Source organism: Acipenser ruthenus, chromosome 10, assembly GCF_902713425.1.
Source record: "Acipenser ruthenus chromosome 10, fAciRut3.2 maternal haplotype, whole genome shotgun sequence".
NCBI classification, from domain to species: Eukaryota; Metazoa; Chordata; class Actinopteri; order Acipenseriformes; family Acipenseridae; genus Acipenser; species Acipenser ruthenus.
Window position 1 is genome coordinate 14512619 of NC_081198.1, and position 17866 is coordinate 14530484.

A 17866-nucleotide genomic window follows, 5' to 3' on the forward strand; every position below is an offset into this window, starting at 1 on the left:
TTTTCAGTGGGTCAGCAAATCACATGTGGTTTACATGAATAACACCAGCAGGATTAGAGCTAATTTAAAGAACTGTCGCTGTTAATATACTGTAGACCCCAGGATTTTCCGACCCGTTCATCTGAATGAACTTCTGTAACCGTAGTTAATATTTCACACACTTTTTCAATGTACTTCTATGGGCATCTGAGTGGCTGAGAGCTATCTCCTATTTTAAATTCTGATTTTTCCACCTTTAATATTTGTTTTTTCATTCAGTGAAAACTGTCTCTGGTTTAGATATGCATGTATTATGGAAATGCAGCAGCCTCATTCAATATTAATCCGTCTTCTTTTTCTATGGTGTGTTTGCCCTAGGTTACAGTAAATATTGTTTCAAGTGCATCCAATTTTCAAAAGAAAATTTTGCTACATACTGTTAATTCTTAAGCCTGTGGCACCTTGCTGTTGCTGTATGTGCCATATGTAGACTGTGATTTTGCCACTTGCTTCATAAGTTTTTGTTGAGTTCACTCAGCAGCTGTGATGAATGGCACCTCCAGGCACGTGATGCTGCAATTGTTTCTGGAGCTACAGTAAGTTCTGAGGCAGCCGTCTTTAAACCGTTGGAGCTTTTGGTCCTGTATGTGCCGAATGCTGCTGCATCTGGTTTAAACAAACTGATGTTAAAAACAATTATATGAGAAGTCCCTGTTAAGGATTTGTCAAAACCCCATCTGTCAAAACCCCATGTCGTCCCGTGCGTCTCACTCAGGACGCGTTTCTTTATGTTAAGTACCGGTAGCAGTTCCTTCGTTTTGGTGATTTTATAATAAGTCAGAAATCATTGTGCACACTTTAAGCGAACAGAACCACTCCGCTTCATCTTGTGATGCTCTTGACTAAAATGCACAAAATGACTTGTAACAATAAGAAACACTATGCACCGAAATGAACTTTTGAAAATCTCCTTCCTGTTTTGTTGTAGAATGAATATGCTGAGGACAGGGTTTCAGTGACCCAAGGAGATGAACTTCGTGCCTTAAAAAGTAGAAGACAACCCCGATCGGCCACAACTGGTGCACTAAGGTAAGGTGTCCTGAACTATAGCGGGATGATGCGTGTATATTAAGTGGATTTAAAACCAGAAATGGGCTGTGTCTGGCTATTGAACTATTAGGGAAGCACTGAATTTGTATTAAAGCTAATAAAGTATCTCACTGGCCTCATCTTACTAATATATTCATGCTGTATTATAAGGCAGTTGAAGGCATGCTTTTGTATATTGAGATAGCTGTGTTTCGGGTGTGTTATTGCTTACATAGCCTCTGCTCTGTGGTGCATATTTTTCTCCATAAATCTCATTGAACTGGTTGGGTTTTGTGACCTTTTTTGAACCACCCTCTATACATTATCTGAAAACTCAACACAGTTTCCAAGATATTTTTATAAAAAGGAATGTTCAACAGATTTTGTTAATGTCAATGTGTTTTCTAAAATCTCATCTCCTCTGGCTTTGTTAAAGCAATTGCACGGCACAGCTTGAATGACAGACCTTTTTCAGATTTTTAACCTTTTTCAATTTTTCACCGCTTTTATTAGAGAATATGTACAGAGTACACTAAAAAGTATTCTTGACGTAGAGAGGTAGCTGCAGGACGAGAAAGAATGTGTGTATTTCTTGATAAGGGAACGAACTTGGCTTGACTAAAGACAGATTTCTGAAATGTTTATCTTATGGACATGAATTTCTTTTTTAGTTTTATTTATATTTTATTTCAAATTATTACTGTTACTATGTAATTGTGTTAATCACTGTAAAACCCATTAAATAAACCAAGGTCATCTGCTTTGTCTTTGAGTAAATCTTTGTGCAAAACAGGCATGCTCCAGCTACTACTTGCAGCGATAGGGTGTTATAAATGATCTTTTAATATCTGTTATAGCTGAAGAAGCAAAAGCACTTTTTTTCCCCCAAATGTAGCAACCACATTAAATTGTTTAAAAAACACAAAAAAGAGAATTCCATTTTTGCCTTAACCACATTTAAATGCTCCCTCTTTCAGGTTAGACGAGATGAAAATGCATACTCGGTCTCCCTCACAGCCCTTCAGGTATTGTCTGTTTCTTTGCACTGATTCATTTTAATTACATTTTTAAATGCTTTTGAGTGTTTCATGCTCAGTTCTCACACACTGTTTTGATGGGTTGACCTCAAAAAAGTGCAATAAAACGAGCTACCAAATTGTCTCTCCAAATCTTGAAAACCCTTTTTAAATGATCCTTGTAAAAACCAAACAGTATTTGTTTTTCCTCAGAAGGGAAATTGGAGCCCTTCAATTCTGTATGGAATTAGAACAGTGACTGTTACAAGGCAGCACCAATATGGATGCAGAGAGTTAACGAACAAGCAAGGAGTAATAGATTGCTTGTTTTTTAATTAGTACCATGAATATAAAGAGCCAGGTGTATCTCAGCATGAAGAGTCTGCCTGTGAGCGTAGATTGTTTTATCACAAGTGGAATATGCTGATTGTAGAAATTGCTCTTGCTTTGAATGCGTCTTGCTAATTTTCCAGAGAACCTCATACTAAAAAGACAGGCCAACTTCTTTCCTGTCAACACTTCAGCACAGATGATTTATTTTGAGCAGCAGAGAGCATGCTCTAATTAAATCTTGGATATTTTTAACACATGCACAACATCAGACAGGGAGGTCAGTAAAGTGTTTCACAAAGGGATTCCAGATCTGCAAGTAAAAAAGATATAACAAAATACTGTGGGCCATAATTGCATAACGTTTACTATTCCAGACTTTTTAGTTGAAAATATCATGTTTATTTAAAGGTTCAGTTTAAGTTTTATTTCTCCTTTTTAAAAAAAATAGTAAATGAAAGACTGGAGCACAAGCTAATAAAATCCAGCCTACTGTCTGTGTGGTTCTGAGATGCTATCCTACACGCTGGAAAGAAGTCCTGGTGATCTACATTTTCATGACACGGACTTCTGTAATGCAGGGGGTTGTTTTATATTCCTTGGCTGTGTTGCTATGTTACTGACACACCCAGATGTTTAACTGTTCATACAGACTCAATACCTCCACGAGTGCCCAGGGTTCCATGTCTCCTCTCAAGTCTTCGAAAGTCCCAGCCTCCAGCTCAGCCACCGCTAAGAGAATAAGCAGAAGCACGACTGCAGGGTCCAACCTGAAAAGGTGCAGCTATTTAAATTAAAGTGGTTTATGGAAATGCAGCAGGCTGTTTTGTACAATTACTATGTCTGGTATGTCTGAAAGGGTGGAAAAAAACATGAATCATTTATGACGGGCAAATATGTATAAAGCTTCAGCCTTATACATTTGTTTCCCATTCTAAGTCCAAGTATTGTTAGTATAATGCATTTCCCCTGAGGACATTGTATTGGTAATGTCGGTTTGCTCCTTGACAGGCTTCTGAGAAACATCCGCACTGAACTGTGAATACAATAGCTTTGTCTACGTGTTTGAAAGCACGTATGTTTTTCTCTTGTTTAATTTTACTTTTTAAAAGTGTGCTTTCAGGCACTACTCCAAACAGTAAAGTTATTTTTGGCATATGTGTATATTAAGCACACACTACTGTGCCAGGCCTGTAATGGTGTCTTTGGAATGGACGATTTGAGCCCCTTTCCATGCAAAGGCCTGTCATTTTGGGAATATACTTACTGCCATTACCTGAGCCCTTACCTGTTTACCTGATCTTGCAGCATGAATTACCCCAGCCATGTACATTGTGTTTGTGTTTGTGTCTGTTTTTGTGTACGTGTGCATTATTTTTTTTTTATTTCCACAATGTTTGTATCCAATTCAGCTTCTCCATAAACTCCAGGCTAGCCAGTTCCCTAGGTAACATCTATGCTGCTGATGATGACTCTGGGAGTAAAATGACAGCGTCCACTACTTCTTCTTCATCACCATCTTCCGCTACTAGGACGGGTTTCCCCACTAGCCATTCCAGTTATTCAAATGGCAGCTCCCAGCCGGCTCCTAGACATTATCACGAGCTGAACAACAACCATTACAATCGTTCCACCACCAGCAACTCCCACTCCAGCAGCACCAGCAAAAGTGTCCTCAACCACAACAACCACCTCCATTACCCCTCCAGCAGGCAGCTAGACGAATACGGCACCTACCGCTCCACGAACACTGGCCTCAGTTCTTCTACAGCCCGATACTTGAGTCGCTCGATCCCTGTAAGTTTTTTTTTTTTTAAGGCTGTCCAACTCTTCCTGCCTTTTTTTATTTCTCTGCCAAGCAAGGCTGCTACATTTCCCCCTTATTAATACTCTTTTTTTAACACTTTTTCGGGGTCTATTCACTTGTCCTAAACGGTGGAGGAATCGAAATGCAGCTGCTGCATTTTGGTTTTTACACAAATATTTGACTATCAGTAGGCTATATACAGTACATGTGTGTGTGTGTGTGTGTGTGTGTGTGTATATGTATGTATGTATGTGTGTGTGTGTGTGTGTGTGTGTGTGTGTGTATGTGTGTGTATATATATATATATATATATATATATATATATATATATATATATATATATATATATATATATATATATATATAGTTTTTAATTAAACAGGTTAGATTCTGGTAATGGCATCACCTCGGAGACTGTTCACAGCCTCTCTTCCTCTAAGGGGATTGCATGCAGACTGTACATAGAAGTAGGTCTTTCAGAGGGCAGACTTGCTGTCCCAAGGGATTTTTTAATTGTCTCATATCTGACTTCTTGATCCAACTCTTTTTAAATGTTTACAGATTGGGTTGTACACCTCCCTGATAACATTAGCTTGCCAATGTTTTATTTTCAGTTTCAGTATTGCTGTCCTGTGTTTTTTTTTTTTTTTTTTTTTTAAATGTAGTCGTTGACAATGATTTTTTTACCCCAGTTTTCTACCCAATTTTGAATTGCCAACTGTGTTTTATTATTAGTCTCAGTTCAACGCTGCAACCCCCTGGTGACTCGGGAAACGGAGGCTGAAACATGCGTCCTCCAAAATGTGTTCCTGCCAAGCCGTCATTTTTCGCACTGCGGATCCACAGTGAACCTGTAGTGCCACAGATCTGAATGGCACCCTATCAGCCACAGGGGTCACTGGTGCACGGGCAACCGTGGATTGCCCTGCCGATCTAAGCCCTCCCTACCAGGGCGGCACTCGGCCAATTGTGGACGCCCCCTGGGAAGCCCCGGTCACAGTCGGCAGTGACATAACCTGGATTCGAACCTGCAATCTCCAGGGTATAGGGCTCATCCTGCACTCCACGCGGAGCACCTCTACTGGATGCACCACTCAGGAACCCCTTGCTGTCCTGTTTTCAAAAAAATGTTTTTTTAAAAATAAACCTGAGGGGCATGTGTTTTATAATAATACATTTTAAATAAAACATTCATATATATATATATATATATATATATATATATATATATATATATATTATAATAATAAATAAATGAATGGAAAGATTCCACACATTCTAAATACGGTTGAGCTAGAGAGATATAATCCCTGATATATGCCCTTAGAATCTTTGTAACCGCATCACAAAAACAAATCAAACAAGATCACTCCATCAGCTATTAACAAAATGTTGTTTAAAATCTTTTTAATAAGATGTCAATTGAGCAGTACTGTATATTTTAGCAATATAAGCACTTCTGAGATGTCTACAGTTGCTATGGTTAATACAGAGAGAAATACTGTTGGACAAACTGAAAAACCTACCGTCACTACTACTAGTGCTAGACATGGGAGCCAATGACTTGGTTTAATTGAAATAGAAAGAACTAAAAATACCAGAAAACAAACAACTTGGTCAATTAATGTTTTTCGAAACTGGTTATAGGGAATAAAGAGAATTTGATGCAACTGTTAAAAATAAAGAGGTACAACAGTCCGGTATATCGAGTTATATTTCTTTGAGAGCTGGGATACACAGACATTTAACAAGCCCTCTGTACTGCAAACAAATACATAAACAAAACTGCAATTCTACATCTACCAATAATGTCTTTACCTCGATAACAAAACAGCACAGGAGAGCGTGTAAGGATGAGAGCATGCATCGCCCAGCCATTACTGGATCAGATCTGACAAAAGTAAAGTCTTCTAATGTTTTAAATAAACACTCCACATTCATTCGCCATCTTCATCAAGCTCTTCCGAAGGTCACACTGCTTCTGGTGTCCAATTACAAGGCAACTTTCCCAGAAGCATTTTTAATAACTGCTCGATATCTGGAAATATTCAAATCAATTGCCCAGGAAAATACATTTATTATTATAATTATTATTGTTATTATTATTATTATTATTATTATTATTATTATTATTATTATTATTATTATTGCTGCACAATCTTTTGTTTCGATCTTTGTCCTCAGTTTATTTTCATGGAAGTATTCTTTAAGAACTGCACACTAATAATAGTAGTAGTAGTAATAATAATAATAATAATAATAATACATCTTTTTTTCACAATCTTTTGTTCTCTGTTTATTCAAATAAAAGTATACAGTTTTAAAACACTGTTTTGTATACATTTTATAGAGAAGATTGTTGTTATGGAGGACTATATTTATAGAACGTTCATTTTACAGTGCTTATGTGGCAGGATACTTAAAAAAAAAAAAAAAAAAGGAAAACCTAAATAAATTCAGTTAAAATCAATATAAATTATAGTTAATTGTGCTGTAACATTGAAGTATATGAGCAATAAGACCCTCCATATCGGGCATTACCAGACATTATACGACCGTTTGGTTGTGATACCAATTTTGAGCCCCATTACCAAAACTGTCCATAATACCCCCTGTGTCGGGTCTTATTGCTTATATACAGTACTGTGCAAAAGTTTTAGGCAGGTGTGAAAAAATGCTGTAAAGTAAGAATGCTTTCAAAAATAGACATGTTAATAGATTATATTTATCAATTAACTAAATGCAAAGTGAGTGAACAGAGGAAAAATCTAAATCAAATCCATATTTGGTGTGACCACCCTTTGCCTTCAAAACAGCATCAATTCTTCTAGGTACACTTGCACAAAGTCAGGGATTTTGTAGGCATATAGTCAGGTGTATGATTAAACAATTATACCAAACAGGTGCTAATGATCATCAATTCAATATGTAGGTTGAAACACAATCATTAACTGAAACAGAAACAGCTGTGTAGGAGGAATAAAACTGGGTGAGGAACAGCCAAACTCAGCTAACAAGGTGAGGTTGCTGAAGACAGTTTACTGTCAAAAGTCATACACCATGGCAAGACTGAGCACAGCAACAAGACACAAGGTAGTTATACTGCATCAGCAAGGTCTCTCCCAGGCAGAAATTTCAAGGCAGACAGGGGTTTCCAGATGTGTTGTCCAAGCTCTTTTGAAGAAGCACAAAGAAACGGGCAACGTTGAGGACCGTAGACGCAGTGGTCGGCCAAGGAAACTTACTGCAGCAGATGAAAGACACTTCATGCTTTACTTCCCTTCGCAATCGGAAGATGTCCAGCAGTGCCATCAGCTCAGAATTGGCAGAAAACAGTGGGACCCTGGCACACCCATCTACTGTCCGGAGAAGTCTGGTCAGAAGTGGCCTTCATGGAAGACTTGCGGCCAAAAAGCCATACCTCCGACGTGGAAACAAGGCCAAGCGACTCAACTATGCACGAAAACACAGGAACTGGGGTGCAGAAAAATGGCAGCAGGTGCTCTGGACTGATGAGTCAAAATTTGAAATATTTGGCTGTAGCAGAAGGCAGTTTGTTCGCCGAAGGGCTGGAGAGCGGTACACGAATGAGTGTCTGCAGGCAACAGTGAACCATGGTGGAGGTTCCTTGCAAGTTTGGGGCTGCATTTCTGCAAATGGAGTTGGGGATTTGGTCAGAATTAATGGTCTCCTCAATGCTGAGAAGTACAGGCAGATACTTACTTATTCATCATGCAATACCATCAGGGAGGCATCCTATTGGCCCCAAATTTATTCTGCAGCATGACAACGACCCTAAACATACAGCGAAAGTCATTAAGAACTATCTTCAGCGTAAAGAAGAACAAGGAGTCCTGGAAGTGATGGTATGGCCCCCACAGAGCCCTGATCTCAACATCATCGAGTCTGTCTGGGATTACATGAAGAGAGAGAAGCAACTGAGGCTGCCTAAATCCACAGAAGAACTGTGGTTAGTTCTCCAAGATGTTTGGGCCAACCTACCTGCCGAGTTCCTTCAAAAACTGTGTGCAAGTGTACCTAGAAGAATTGATGCTGTTTTGAAGGCAAAGGGTGGTCACACCAAATATTGATTTGATGTAGATTTTTCTTCTGTTCACTCACTTTGCATTTTGTTAATTGATAAATATAAACTATTAACATGTCTATTTTTGAAAGCATTCTTACTTTACAGCATTCTTTCACACCTGCCTAAAACTTTTGCACAGTACTGTATATTTTAGCTCAAAAAGCCAGCTGCTCTACATATATAAAATATATATTAGCTCATATAATATATATATTAGCTCATGTCTCTCCCTAAATGCATGTAGCTTTTTCATAATCGCTAATATTCTGCTGAATTTGTAGTTTTTATTAAGCATAAAGCACTTTGGGATTTCTTTGTAATGAAAACGATAACGATGTCACACTTTTCCTGTCTTGAACGGCTCATCTCATTGGACTGAACCGTGGTTGGTGTAGCTATTTTTAGTAGTCCTAAATGGAGTTCTTATTTGTCATTCTAAATTTGTCAAGCAGTTAAAACAGGTTGAACTGTTGAACTGTTCTGCATTGAGAGGTTTTTTTTGGGTCAACTCCTTTCCTTCCTATAAATGGTATATTTTATAACTTTGCTCCTAATGATTTTAATTTTTCTCATTTAGTGTGTTTTTTTTTCTTCTGAAATCTGAATAAATTGCAGTTATTTGTTCAGACAGGTTTAGTGACAGTGATTGCTTTAATACCATACTTAAACAGCATTAGAGTACTTTCATGTCTCTGTTCCCCCTTTTAAGACTGCTGACAATAGCTTTTTTTTTTCTTTTCTGTTACTAAGAGGTCATCAAATATAGTAAGCGTACACAATGTGCTGACATCTGAAGCAGGTTCTAGATTCTTTTAAATGCAATTCCTCACGCAGAAAGCACATAGTACTTGGCTTTAGATATTTTTTCTTAGGATTCCATCTGCCGAGAGAGGCAGCTCAAGGCATTTCAAGGTACATTATATTTTATTACATTCACTGAGGGCAGCTCCTCCAACATCTATGTGTGTATACTCTTTATATTGAAAAATACATATTCATGTCAAATAGGATAGTATTCTTTTAATTAGTTCAAGAGGTTATATTTTTGCAACTACCAACAAATTGCAAGAAATATGTTGTTTTCCAATCTGATTTCTCAATGAAGCTGAATAGTATAACGCTCCATTGCCTGCTACAGTATACTGTCTTGTGCACTGGAAACGGGCCAACATAAGAGGATCCTATTGCCAGATAATACAGTGTGCTGGTTTATGGACAAAGCCACTGTAAAATATAATACTGTACCTAGAAAAAATATATATAAATGACAATTTATTTAAAGACTTTGAAAAACTCTATTACAGTACAGTCGGAGGAGTACTGTCCAGGTATACCCTGTAATTCAAGGATTGTGTTAATTTTCATTTTTACTCCATTATGTAAACAAGTATTTTACTGTGGATGTACCATATCCACAGGGTGTGTGTTGATTGTAAACCCTGAAAAGCAAAATCACAGGACTTCATGCTAGACTAACATGTTTTAGACAGACAAGACTTCAAAATCATGCCAGATTCCATAATCAACTGGTTGTTGAAGGTACCTACAATATTCAAGTGCTCTGTAAGAGCAACCCTGAAGCTGCCTTTAAAAACAGGACCTGCGTTACCTACAATGCTTGAATCAATGTGTTTTTATACTACATTGAAATGACGTCCCACGAGATGATGCGCTAGAGAAGATGCAAACTCCCCAGTCTATGGTATGAATTGCTGTTTCAATACTAACATTTACCCCTTAGCTAAGCATTGGCTAAAGTGGCATCCTGAATTTTGATTTAATCTGCCACCTAGTGTACTTACACATGTCTGTTTTAAAATGAAAATACAGGTTTGCAAAAATGTGTGTCTTTTTTTAAAATAGTTACAAAATGGGTAAGATTTATGGAATTATTTTGTTAGTTAAATAATTGCACAGTTGCAGCTTATGTGCTGGCTCTATAGAAGCTAGGTTCCTGTGTTTAAGTCCATGTTCAATCCACTACCCACTGTCCTTTCTTTTTTCCCATGATTGGTTGCTTTTGAGCATAATTTCCTCCAATCATTTTCTCACTTTTTTTTTTCTTTTTTTTTTTTTTTAATGGGCTTCCATTTTCTTTTGACAGTTGGATGCAGTGTGTTCAGTGTGTGGAACTGGGAGAACAATACAAACAAAACAGTACAGCAAGGGTTGAGGTGCATTTTGACAATAGCTGCTCTTGTTGCATGGTTTGTGTTATTTGTAATCTAAAGAAACATGTTTTGCATCATCATTTTAACAATAATAATAATAATAATAATAATAATAATAATTTATTGGTTTTATATAGCACCTTTTGGGGATCACAAAGCACTTTACATACTTAAATGACAAAAATAAAAAATAATAAAAACAACAATAAAACAGCACTACAGGAAAATTACAAGAATAAAAATATAAACAGATAAAAAACACACAGAACTAAAAGCAATTTAAAATGCCATAGTAAAAAGATGTGTTTTTAAAAGAGATTTAAAAATATCTGGTGACGAAGCTTCCCTTATTGCAAGGGGAAGCATGTTCCAAAGACAAGGCGTGTAACTGGCGAAAGCCCGATCTCCCATTGTTCGCAGCCTCGTCTTTGGAACAACCAGCAATCTTTGGTCCCCAGATCTTAAAGCACGTGCAGGGACAGGGAAAATTTAAAAGTTTTTTTAAATAGGCTGGTGCTAGATTATTCAGGGCTTTTTACGCGAGTAAAAGAATCTTAAAATCAATTCTTTGCCTTACTGGGAGCCAGTGAAGGGATGCTAAAATAGGGGTGATGTGAGCAGAGAGCGGGGTTCTAGTTAAAACCCTGGCCGCTGCGTTCTGGACCATCTGGAGTCTCTGCAGGAGCTTACCAGAGACCCCTGCTAATAGACCATTACAGTAATCAATACAAGAGGTAATGAACGCATGGACCAGTTTCTCTGCATCAACAGCTGTATGGGAGGATCTTAGTCGGGCAATGTTGCACAGATGGAAAAAGGAAATCTTGGTGGTATTCTTAACATGGGACTCAAAAGAAAGTACCGAGTCAAAGATCACACCAATTGCATCCATATGAAAGAGTATGGCCACTGAATTGATAAACAATTACCTTTGCTTGTTTCATAGTATGTTCATGTAGATCTGCATTAAGGATGTAGCTTCCTTTCCTTCCCTGTGTATTTAAATGTCATTTTGATAGCTTTTATTTTTCTATTTTTCTGAGGTTTGTGATAATTCATAGTTGTTCTCAGTCCTGTTTCTCTACAGTAAATCTGACTTTACCTGGCTTTTGGCTTGCTTTGAGTTTGCGTAGCTGCACAAACGTTTCTCCCAAGAAGCTCAATGCCAGGTAATGATAGATTTGAAGAAAAAATAGACAAGTGTTTAAGAAATAAAATATTAACCACATAAAACAATTAAAAAGTTTAAATAACTGCTCCTTCCTGTAACAAAGATGTTTCCTGCTAGCAATAATTTGCATTCCAAATCCAATCCCAAAAGTAAATTATTTCACCTTACTTTCCTGTTAATTCGTGAACAATCCACAAATAGTTGTGTTTAAGGATATATATATATAATGTTGCATGTTCATTAGAAATCATTCAAGATTAACCTTTTTCTCCCCACAAGGAACAAGAAAACTGACAATATTGTTGTTGTTGCCAATGCTGAAGCTCTCCGCTAGTTCTGTCCAGTCAGTAGCTGTAGGACTGCTTTCACGTCATGCTCTTTTCTTGTTTGTTCCACAGTTTTCTGTGTTTTAACAAGTGCATCCTTTTCAGTTTTCAAGGGCAGCCCTTTTGTGCCTACACTGTCATCATGCAAGTAATTCTGTTCTTTTGATCTGTTTTTAGTTCTGGTGAGGAAAGCGTGCTTATTGTATTTTTTTTTTCTCTTTTTCCTCCCCATGCAGTCCCTTCAGTCTGAATACGTTCAATACTAAAGCTTCTCTGCTGCGCTGAAGTCAAAGCGAACGACACTCGAGGAGCATGGTCGCCTGATTCCTGCAAATTCAGAAAAGTATTCCCCCAATCCCATTTTATTCAACCCTTCCAAGGAAATAAAAGGACTGCTGCACATTTTATGGATGCTTTTCCTATTCAGCCTTGAGGGGGGAAAATGGCACTGAATAAAACAGCTGCCATACTGTGTGTATTCCTGGTCTGCACAGGGTAGCCTTGCTGAGGCAGTGCTGTCATGGTTTTTTCAAAAACAACATCTTCAGCAAACCTGCAGTGTAAATCACAGGGCTGTTATAACCTGCTAAGAGTGCAAACATGACGTAGTGACTTTATTTTATCACATACAGAGGCTATTTAAAATATATATATATATATATATTTTTTGCTAAATGAAATGGCATGAAAAGTGTTTTCACATTAACTGTATATGGACTTTTTTTCTTTATTTTTATGATATATTAGAATGTGTATAAATGAATGGGAAGAACTGTAGATCTGTTTTTAATCTTTTACATTTTCGTTGGAATCTAACTAATATTTGCTGTTTTTAGATTTGCTTTGAAACCAACATATTCAACTATTGAGCAGTGTGGAGTAGGGGTTAGGGCTCTGGACTCTTGACCAGAGGGTCATGGGTTCAGTCCCAGGTGGGGGACACTACTGCTGTACCCTTGAGCAAGGTACTTTACCTAGATTGCTCCAGTAAAAACCCAACTGTATAAATAGGTAATTGTATGTAAAAAAATAATGTGTAAAAAATAATGTAATTGTATGTAAAAATAATGTGATATCTTGTAACAATTGTAAGTCGCTCTGGATAAGGGCGTCTGCAAAGAAATAAATAATAATAATAATAATAATAATAATAATAATAATAAAATGTTTGTTTTAGATAACTCCAAAAAAGGGAATGTATGAATTGCAGACGCTATTTGGGAGTTTATCCCAATAAGCTTCGTTAAGCTCTTGAGTCTGTACAAGTGGCTAATGTTACTTGTAAATACAGCTTCTTCCTTTTGTGTGAAATACTGGCACAGTATACTTAATTAGTTTAAATCAAGACAATGTTTAAATGAATAGCATATTCTGTACAGAGTATAATAAGCACTTTCTTAACAGTAATAATAATTGGCCAAATTTGTTTTATAAAAAAAGGAAGTGGTTAACAGTGAGGTCTATTCAATTGAGCCAAGCAGTGGCCAAACCCCACAGTTTAAATCATTAAAAGAAGGGGACTTTGACATAAACAAAATCTCTAATAGTGTCGCAAGTTTATTTTTGTCTTTTAAAAATAGGTACAGTTTTGTCCTAGTTTTAATATTAGAACAGTGGCCGTTTTTAGATCTGTGACTGTTTGGCCAATTGAGTAGACCCCCATGTGGGTTTCTTACTGTGTTAATAAAGGGATCATGCAAACTGGTGCAGAAGACAAAAAAAAATAAAATAAATAAAAGATTCTATATGGCTGGTTTCGTAGACCCTGATTGGCCCTGATTACCTAATGTTACCTTCGCCCATGATTAGTGCCAGTCAGGGTCAGTGAAACCGGATAATAGAAACTTAAACTTATCCACTTTGTAATGGGCCAGAGCTAATAAACACAAAGGGCAGTTTTACACAGTTTAATTTTATTACCCAATAAATGTAGGGCTCAAATGTTTGCCTATATTGTTTACTAGGTTAGTATTAGAATCCCCCCAACCTCTCCCCTCTCAAATGGCCTTCATACACATCAATATGGTCCAGTGTGTGTCACTGGTTCAGCACCCTCAGCAGAGTTCCCTTACTGTCAGTGCAGCTAATACACATCCCTCAAATACAAGGGACATGCTTTGGGTTGTTAGCTTCATTCTTTGACATGCAGAAAAATAATCCTTCAAAACTGTAAAGGAGACTCCCACCCTGCTAGGAAAAGGACGCTGCAATTGACGGGTCCTGGTATAACTTGACTTCCAGCATTTTTGGATTCATCCCATTTTTTCCTCAAATATCATGGAAAAATACAGTAAAGACAGGCTTCCTGGAGAAAATAGTGGGAGTTTCAAGTTATTCCAGTACACCACCAGAATTATAGAGCCATTAATGGTTTGAATTTGTTTAAATAAAAAAAAGTAGGTAGTTTTAATAGTCTATAAATAATGACATGAAAAAAAATATGACAAAACAAACAATTATAATGAAAAGCGTTTGACTATATGCGGTATCCAATTCTGTAGAAACTCCCCCAAATGGGTGTTTATATCATTTGTTTATGAAACTTTAAAATGAAAATAAGTCATGTTTATTATTTAGAGTGTAACCCAGTTTTAATTATTATTTGATTATTTGCAAGCTGTGGTTTAATACTATACTGAATCTAATTTGGGTCCAGCTACTGAATAAAAATAAAAGTAATCACTGTGACGATCGGGAACGTATATTAATATACTGTACATTCCAAACAAAGGTGTTCTCAGAGTGTGTGTGTGTGTGTGTATACAAATATATATGTAATGGGAGAGTCTCTAATGATGAGATCATTCTACCTCTTGAAAATGTACTGAAAATATCAGCTGTAAAAGTACATATATTTTTTCTGCAGTGTGTATAACTTCATTACTATAGATCAGTATTTTACTGTCCTTTTTTTAAAAAAAAAAATTGTAAACAAATTTGCAAAGGAAATCATTAAATAAACAGTGAATTGAGCATGGTTGTGTCTTTATTGAAAAAACTTAGTTGTCGTAACTTACTGAAGTTTTCATTCAATTGTATTTGCTGTGCACTTCCATTCCCTATATGGCTGCAATGTGCAATTGTGATAGAAGTACATGTTATAGTAAATATGCATGTTCATGTATAACAAACAAACCAGACTGCTGCAGTAAGTTAAATGTCTCAGTTTGCACAAGGTTGAGTTTTACAGGCTGCTTTCATTGTGCAGATGAAAAAGTGGCATGACAAGTCAAAGCGGGCAGTTCCACATTGGTTATGCTACGCAGGACATTTAGCGAGGATTGTTCAGGATGTCTTAAACATTAACTGAATGATTAACTTCCATTAAAAATGTCTGGCATGCTATAGTCCCTGGACTGTATAGTCTGTGAACTGTGTTAAAGGCAAAAAAAAAGTCTACTATGATATTTTGAAAGCTGGGTTGGGACTAATTCAATTGGTGCTGCATTTTTCAGCTTTGCTAGAGTGATCAACAAGCATTATCAATAAAATCAATTATATAAATATAAACAATGACTATTACGATTTGTTTATTTTAAAAAATTCCTTCATCCAAGGCAACTTACAGAGACTCGGGTGTGTGAACTATGCATCAGCTGCAGAGTCACTTACAACAGCGTCTCACCTGAAAGACGGAGCACAAGGAGGTTAAGTGACTTGCTCAAGGTCACACAGTGAGTCAGTCAGTGAGCCAGGATTTGAACTGGGGACCTCCTGGTTACAAGCCCTTATCTTTAATCACCGGACCACATAGCCATCAAAACAAAAGGAGCAGAACTATTCAATATCACAACCACACATTTTTCAACAATGTATAAACAACACCCTCATCAAGTACAAATTCTCCAGGTCACGGGTCATTTTGTAAAATGTCAAATCTATTTTAAGCCTAGTGACTATCCACACCCTTAAAATACACAACACACTATGACTGCCCGACCCCATTGTGTGATTTTAAAATGGCTAGTTTGGCTTGGCCCACAATAAAGTTAGCCAAGCAACAGACAGATCTTTTTTATTATTGTATTTTACTCCAAAACTAAAAACTTGTCTTGTAAAACATAACACTATGTAACACAATTTGTGTTCCTGGGTAGTAAGTGTTATTTCCTAATTGCTTATGCCTCAAAAGTATAGAAAATGGCTATTAGTCCCCACAAACTTTGCTTTTGTGACCAGGACAGTGATATTTTGAAATTTACATATTTTCCAGAACATTTCAGATAGATTCAGTGCTGAGTAAACTTGGAGTAACTTCTAGAACTTTCCAGTAATATATAATAATATAAATAATATTTAGAAGCGAGTAGTTTTTCGAGATTTACGATTATACTGTAAATCACTTTCACGAATTAGCCCCCAAATGTAGTCTCCCATCATGTTCTCGTTATACTGTCCTTGGTAGCGGCGTTCAAAGTCCAGTATATCCTGGTGGAAGCGCTCGCCTTGCTCCTCCGAGTACGCTCCCATGTTCTCCTTGAATTTATCAAGATGAGCATCAAGGATATGGACTTTGAGGGACATCCTACAGCCCATTGTGCCGTAGTTCTTCACCAGAGTCTCAACCAGCTCCACATAGTTTTCGGCCTTGTGATTGCCCAGGAAACCCCGAACCACTGCGACAAAGCTGTTCCAAGCCACTTTCTCCTTACTAGTGAGCTTCTTGGGGTATTCATTGCACTCCAGGATCTTCTTTATCTGTGGTCCGACGAAGACACCGGCTTTGACCTTTGCCTCAGACAGCTTAGGGAAGAAGTCTTGGAGGTACTTGAAGGCTGCCGACTCCTTATCTAGAGCTCTGACAAATTGTTTCATAAGGCCCAATTTGATGTGCAGTGGTGGCATCAGCACCTTCCGGGGGTCCACCAGTGGCTCCCACTTGACGTTGTTCCTCCCCACAGAGAACTCGGTCCACTGTGGCCAGTCCCGCCTGTGGTAGTGCGCCTTGGTGTCCCTGCTGTCCCAAAGGCAAAGATAGCAGGGAAACTTGGTAAAACCGCCTTGGAGACCCATCAGGAATGCCACCATTTTGAAGTCTCCTATGACCTCCCAGCCGTACTGATCATACTTCAAGCCTCTTGATGCCATCTCAGAGAAATGCAGATATGTATCCACTTAGGCAGCTGGAACTAAACTGAACTGGTGGGCTTAAGGCCCCTGTATTTATACTACTATTTATATTACTGGAAAGTTCTAGAAGTTACTCCAAGTTTACTCAGCACTGAATCTATCTGAAATGTTCTGGAAAATATGTAAATGTCAAAATATCACTGTCCTGGTCACAAAAGCAAAGTTTGTGGGGAATAATAGCCATTTTCTATACTTTTGAGGCATAAGCAATTAGGAAATAACACTTACTACCCAGGAACCAAAAAAAAAAAAAAATTGTTACACGGTGTAATCCAATAGCCGATTAATACATTTTTGAGCAGGTCAAACAAGGGAGTCGGCCTTGAACAATCACTAAATAAATAATACCCGGTGTCTTGTTCCGTACAAAATGCACTGATCTATGATTTCTGGGATGATTCTGCTTGCAAACTTGTATGGCAATGATACTGTTCAGGATTTTAGAATGGGTGGTTTGTACAACACTCTCCAAGCAGGGGAGACAAACTCAGAGACAGACAGGTGTGCTCTCCAGCTTGTGTCAGCCAGATCTTTTAACTGACTAAATAAGCACACCTTCTCACATACACACACTGTAGTGGATTTACTCTCTATCCAAAGAGACTCTGGATTCAGGTTGATTATCCAGATATTTTAATCAATGTATACAAGGGAAGAGTCTACAAGAGTTAACGTACACAAGGGTTGCAGTAGATTTTATACAGTGTTTTACAGGGTAGGGTGTGTTTCTGGGTAGGATGTCACAGAGGTTTGTGATAAG

General features: G+C 37.6%; 1 protein-coding gene across 2 annotated transcripts in view; it reads left to right on the top strand.

Annotated features, from left to right (window-relative positions):
* Positions 1–14949, top strand: part of LOC117401120 (dual specificity protein phosphatase CDC14AB) — a 54496-nt gene extending 39547 nt beyond the window's left edge. The window contains exons 12-16 of one of the 2 annotated variants that reach the window (XM_034001618.3): positions 968–1068; positions 2046–2093; positions 3067–3192; positions 3827–4211; positions 12213–14949. In XM_034001618.3, coding sequence (XP_033857509.1) covers positions 968–1068; positions 2046–2093; positions 3067–3192; positions 3827–4211; positions 12213–12242 — 690 coding nt within the window. In that variant the 3' untranslated portion in view covers positions 12243–14949. The remainder of the gene's footprint in view (positions 1–967; positions 1069–2045; positions 2094–3066; positions 3193–3826; positions 4212–12212) is intronic. The other variant, XM_034001633.3, reaches the window with a different exon arrangement.
* The last annotated feature ends 2917 nt before the right edge of the window (positions 14950–17866 follow it).